The sequence below is a fragment of the Anoplophora glabripennis genome, unplaced genomic scaffold (genome assembly GCF_000390285.2).
Source record: "Anoplophora glabripennis isolate ALB-LARVAE unplaced genomic scaffold, Agla_2.0 scaffold284, whole genome shotgun sequence".
In the NCBI taxonomy this organism is placed as follows: Eukaryota; Metazoa; Arthropoda; class Insecta; order Coleoptera; family Cerambycidae; genus Anoplophora; species Anoplophora glabripennis.
The window spans coordinates 539,838-546,679 of record NW_019416385.1 but is presented as its reverse complement, the minus strand read 5'-3'; the positions used below and the strand labels follow the sequence as shown (position 1 = coordinate 546,679).

The following is a 6,842-nucleotide window of genomic DNA, read 5'->3' as shown; positions in this document are numbered from 1 at the left end:
TTTAAAGAAAAGCTTTTCGCTAAAATTGATGGTTTTCCCTGCAAAGTGAAAAAACTGTTTTCCTCACTTATTTGTTTAAATAGAAAAGTTAGCTAATAAAAGTTTTTGACTCACGAGACGAGAGATGTCTTGTATTATGTTCCTTTAGACAATTTTACAATAATCTAGCGGATAGGACTTTTTTCGAGTAAAAATTTAATTTGCTTGGTCTACGCAGGCTATGAATCATGCCTTATAAATATTTTAAGTTTTTCTAAGTTATAATTTTTATAAAATGAAGACCAGTTTGATTCTATTTAATTGTTTCTTCACATTACCAGGTTTAATAGATTTCTCGACCTTTGCACTCACTATCGCTTTTAATTTTGAATTTAGCATATAATAAAATGCCATTGAGTCCATTGAATTACATTAAAAAATCCATTATACAAAACCTACAGAAGCACTATTACAGAAGAACTGAATGATATTTCATTAAATTAAAAATGTCCCACATTTGTTAACAAGCATTCGATTGCTTAGGGAATAATTGGCTCTTCTGAATTACCACCGTTCAGACAATATTTATATCTGAATAAAATATAGCTATTGTTACTAAAAATGTTCCAGGGGACACACATCAGGTTCTAAACAAAAAGGTTTATGCTTTTTAGTAATTAATTCATTTATATGGAGTTTGAAGCCAGACCATAAAAAATTTTATTGTTGTGTAGACCTGTTGCTGGCGAATAAGGGTAGAATTAGTAAAACGTAAAATTAATTAGGTACACTCAAAATAAAAGTTTATTATCACGGATCCAGGCCCGTTTGTTTCGGTGAAAATTCATTGTCAGTGAAAAACAATACTGTTTCCCTTTATTTAGACGTACGCGTATGATCCCTACAGAACTATATTTTAACGTTAGTGCCCTTTTAATGTCCATCCCGTGATACTGTAAATATATTGTTAACGATATTTCTACTGTATTTGCGGACATTTGCTGGAATGTTTTGTGTTTGTAGTTAATATCCTCATAAAAATGAATGACCAACAATCATTTAAAACGATTTGACTTTACGAGTCACTGTTAGACTCTCTTACGTATTGTACGACTCATCTGTTCAACTACAAAACATCCCACCAAAATTCCTAAACTTATGATTTATTTTTTATGAGTCTTGAAATAGTAACATCAGCAGTTGCCGATGATAATACAGAATCTCTTAACAAGTAGGGCACCGCTCTAAGTTTTCTTTGAGACACATTTGTTTAAAATCTAGCCCAATATCCCAAATTTCTTCAGAAATGTTCTTTTATGGGCTTAAAATTTTGTATGTGTCTCATATGTACACTTGGACCTAACTTTTTTACAATTTTAGCATTATTTACCAATTACACTTAGCGGTGTCAGTAATTGGTTAATTTTTCGTCATACTCAGCTATTGCCGACTGGTTATTGGAGGTTATGGTCTATCGTATTTTATATTTGAGGTAGTCAAAGATGATTTTTTAAATAAAATTTTAGCCAGATGTTTTCTAATAAACAATGTAACTGAATGAAATTTGATATCGGTAATATTTTAAGGGGTTATTAATTTTTTACCATCTGCTAGGGGTCGAATTTGCCGTACCTCCTTAGATGAAAATAAACCAATTTAGAGCAAGCTACCATAGTATAATTATGTATCCTTAATTATAATGGAATAAAAATAATTATCCAAAGAAGCTACCCTTGAAATATGGCTTACTCGTTTCTGTCTATTCCGATTTTCTCAAAAACGGCAAACTTAAGAAATAAATCTTCCACACCCGCAACAGACATCATTTTTTATCGAATAGAATTTTCGAACTGTGGAACTTCCTACCAGATTATGTGGTTTCGGCACCATCTCTCAATTCCTTCAAGAACAGACTCGATGATCACCTTAATCCACAAACTGGATGATATTTTTCGAGAATGTGCATGCATATTATTTTTCTTTTTTACTGTGTTTGTAATTCCTGTCATTTATTTTTGTTTACACGACACATATGTAAAAAAAGTTACCGTCAAAGAAGTTATGTCGTAAAATGTAACAGATGTTTGACGTAAGGTCGAAGAGTTGTCTTGTCACTTGTTTCTAAAGAACTCATAAACTGTATCACAATAGTGCAATAAGCCATACTGTCCGTGAGGAAGGTTTTCATGAGTCTAATCTAGCCCTTTGTAATCTTTCTCTATTTCTGACGAAAGAAAATTGAGAAAGGAAGACGTTTTGATGACATGGAAAGCATCGGCAGTATTACGAGAGAAACTTTGAAAGTCATTTCAAAAGACTTGCTCCGAAATTGTTACGAAGGGCGTTACTGTTGGTAGATAGCTATCCAAGAGAGTATTTTGAAGGCGATTATAATATTTTTTAATCACAATACACAATTACCGCTATGGGTTCACGGGCTACAATGTCAGACTTCCTATTATTAGATTTATAAAAAGTTATCTCGGTGAATACAGCTTTTATAATTCTTATAAAGTACACAAAAAGCACAATAGGTAAACAAATCAGGCAATAATTTTCAAGGGTCTTATTATTTTCCTTCATAATCATTTTTTAATTGATTTAACGCAAAACAAAACCCTCCGACATGCCTTGACATCTTTTAATTGAACCTTGTAAGAGACAGAAGAAATAACTTTACTAACAAAGGTAATCAAAATCTTTTAATAAATAGTCGGCCAATTTTTCTGTAAAAAAGGTTTTAATTTTTTCTTTCATTTAATCAATAGGTAATATTAAAATTAAAGAATAACATTTATATTTATTTTATATCCCATAGATACTCTATTGACAATCAAGATCAGTGTTCTTGTTATTTAAATAATGAACCAGTTTTGTTGAAAATAAGTTTCAGAGTTATTCAGACGTAACTAGCATTTTTCATTAAAATTCTGAGGGTTCTATAATCTATAAATGTAATGAGAAAGAATCTCAGGAGACACAAAAGTTTTAGTTGAAAATAAATCCAATCTAATTTGTTGCAGAAGATTCGAGATTATTACGACTATGATTATTTTTTCTTTAGAAAGTATGTGTCACATGCAATTTTTGAGGTAATGTAGAGTGCTTATAATAGAAAAAAACGTATTTTTTTGGTCTATTTTGATAACGGGAATTACTTTGTATATTATTTTATATTTGTGAGAGAAATTTAAAATTTCAGTGTATTTCTTTCTTATTTTTAATTAAATATGAATTACAATCGCTTTAAACATACAGTACAAATAAGAAAGGAGCTAACACGGATTTTAACAGTTTTTGTTTACTAAGAAACAACGTTTTTATGATTTTTCTACACTGAAAGAAATGCGTTTTATTCTTTATTAGAATTCTATATACCATTATAGGACCATTGTATACTATATGTGACAGTTAAACAGGTGAATATTGTTTATAAAACGCGTATTACTAGCACAGTTGTATAGTGACTATAAACCTTATTCTTTATTAAATTATTGTATAACTAGTATATACCCTTTACGAAATAATAGCAATAACTGTTATTAAAGTGTTCCATATCGTTATTAGAACATCTAGTACTGGTTATAAGTTTTATAATAATAAATGTATTAAACTGTTGTATACTCTGTATGAGTTAAAAACATATGTCATTAAGTTTTCAGAAATTTTATTGGATAACTGTAATTACAAGCTAAGGTTCTAATGTAAACATACATAAAACATACTTTTAAGCATTAAAAATGATGACAAATCGCTCCCAAAACTGTCCAGTTTATTTTCTTAGCAACGATGCACCCGTATTTTCTTGTATTACATGAGAATTTGCACTATAACTCTTCCACCTTAAGAATGAAGCATCCCCAGAAAGGTTGAGCTTCTTTCCATATAATTTTATTTCCTCTGGTTGATTGACTTTATACCCATGCTCTTCTTTGTCACCGTTAACCTTCTGTTCCTCCATCTTATGTAAAACTTAACATCAGCGATTTCTAATAGGACCTACAAAATAATAATTTTTAAGATTTAGACAAGATTTACATTTGAAAAAACAAAACAATTACAAGCCATAAAACAGTTAGATACTTACATAATAATTTTCCATTTCACACAACGCGATATGATCATGTATCCCACAAAACATGTGCATATACTGTCCATTTTCATCAAACTAGACGTGTGTAAGTCGATGCACAGCGGACTGTCGGAAATTTTACGATTGTTGTATTTTCTCTTCTTGAGTAAAGATAATAAAGACGTTGTGGTTTTGTGTGTTTATTTTGACAATGATTGAACATGTATGGACAATAAAAGTGGACTGTATAAGATAGTTGAGTACCGTTCTGCTTCATGCATAGCATGCTACTGAAATCTTAGAAGGGATGAGCTCGTGCGGCGAACCCTAAATCAGCGGCTGGAATAGCCAGGTTTCTTATTGAGTCGGCGCACTTCGCTCTCGGGTCTGACATATGATTATTATTACAAGACTATGAATATAACTTAACAACGATCATAACCGATTATGCACCGAGAGGTGACGATCACTTAACCATTATAAGATGCGTTTTACACGTTAAAAACGGAAACATATTCAGTATAAGAACGAATAATTCTGTTAATACAATTGTTATATACAAATTCGGATACTGGTCTTTATACAACAAATCTTCCCTACTATACAACTGGAATATAAAGTCTATAACACCTAATAATGTATAAGTAATTCATTATAACCTTTATTTCATAGATGCATAAGGTGTATTAAGCACCTTCCAGTTAAACTGATTGAATAATGAGTATGGAGATGATTGCTTTTTTTTAATAAAAGTTGTATATTGGTTATAAAAGTTTTAATATGCTCTATACACATTATTCTAGATAAACAGTTTAATAAGCCCATTTCTTTCAGTGTATGGTACATGTAAAACAATTGTTTTTTATTCGCCTTACCATTCCCCCTAACTGACTGTTTTATTTTTCCAGACGTACACAGAAGAAGAGCGAGAAAGGATCAGAAAAAACCGAGAAGATTGCATTACAGAAACCAAGGTAGACCCCAACCTCATCACCAGAGCAGACGCTGGTGATTTCGTCGATGATGACAAATTAAAATGCTTCACCAAGTGCTTCTACCAGAAGGCAGGTTTTGTTACTGAAGACGGAGAACTTCTACTGGATGTTATTAAGGCCAAAATCCCAGCTAGCGTAGATAAAGAAAGGGCGGTCAAAGTCGTGGAAAACTGCAAGCAAACTGGAAAGGATGCTTGTGAGACTGTGTATTTGATACATAAATGTTACTTTGAATATACGCAACGTAATAACCTGAATAAGACCCCAGAAAATGCTGAAACGGCGACAGAGGCTCAGACAGAGGCAAAGACCGAAGCTCAAAAGGAAAGCACCACGAAAAGCAAGGCTTAAATATAGTTTATAAGAAAGTTGTACGCTTCTTAGTACTTATAAGAGATTTTCTTCATGTGAATTTACCAAAATACATACATACATGTACTAAGTGTGAAAAATCCCAACACCTGGTTATAGTAACAATATTTTTAATTTATTCAACCTACTAGTGACCACTGAGAGAAAACAATCAATATGATCCTACCATTTAATTAAGTCAACATATTATTAAAAGAAAATTATTTCAGATTAATGTTTTTATTGTGTAATAGCGGTTAGTACTAGAAGGAATGTTTGTAAAAATACTTACTATACTAGTTACTATTATCATGTATTTTTTGCATATGGTATATTTACATTCTACGTGAAAAATACATATATCATTAAGAAAATAATGAACGGAAAGTAATAACGTACATATAAAAATATTGCAACTTCACTGGACTTAACAGTTTAGATAGTGCATATGTTTTTTGTAAATGAATAACATGAGGGCAAAGCTTTTTCTACTAGAGTGTCTAATGTATGTATTTATTTTATTTTAAGAATAAATTTACGAAGATGTTACCAAAAATTAAAAAATATAAGTGAAAAAAGTAATTTGAATTTAAAATTGCTGTACATACCGATTATATTATATTTACTATTTTTCATATATTTATATAATTAAATAGCATTCGAATATTATAATAAATCTCATACAAACTATTTTTTTAGAGATTTATATTTAATATACAATATCTTTAAAATGATTGTTGTTTTTTTATTAATATAAAATTAAAGATGTCTTATTGGAATTATTGATAACATAACATAAAAATGACGTCATGATTTAACTTATAGCACTATATAGATTACCTATATGATGTAATTTAACTTAAGGGAAATTAAATACAAATGTCATCACTGACACAAATACAAATTTTAGCGGAACTAAAATATGAAAAAATAATATGTATCACGACCAGAATTTTAAAATGTGTTCTATGTTGTTCTGAAACTGATATGCGACTCTTAACAGATTTTTTTACCTGAAACCAAATACGTCTTCCAAGTTTTTCCTTCGTGTCAGGTTTTAACACAAATCGTAAAAAATTATCTAGTTTTTATGAAAATATAAGGAATTATTTAGTGCTTAGAATACAAGATGGCTTCACTGAACAGCAAAATGTTAAATATGAGCCTTGCGACCTGAAATGGTACTCTTTGTAAAGGTTCTTGAGAAAACAGGTCATGCTTTTGAATACCTGAAAACTAATGTTTCCTAATCTGAGTGATACCAAAATAAAACAAGGCATATTTGGAGGTCCTCTTTGAAGAGTTTTGAAAGACGAACATTTTAAATCAAAATTAAATCTGCTCGAACTGGCAATTTGAGAATCATATGTTTCTGTCGTGAAAGAATTTTTAGGTAACGGTGAAGCAATAACTATCCTCAACTAATAGTAGAACTGCTAAGAAAC

At 30.6% G+C, this 6,842-nt stretch overlaps 1 protein-coding gene across 1 annotated transcript in view; it reads left to right on the top strand.

Annotated features, from left to right (window-relative positions):
- Nucleotides 1-5,953, top strand: part of LOC108906316 (general odorant-binding protein 56d-like) — a 19,000-nt gene extending 13,047 nt beyond the window's left edge. Inside the window, exon 2 of the mRNA XM_018709541.1 lies at nucleotides 4,960-5,953. Coding sequence (XP_018565057.1) covers nucleotides 4,960-5,397 — 438 coding nt within the window. The 3' untranslated portion in view covers nucleotides 5,398-5,953. The remainder of the gene's footprint in view (nucleotides 1-4,959) is intronic.
- Nucleotides 5,954-6,842: the final 889 nt, after the last annotated feature.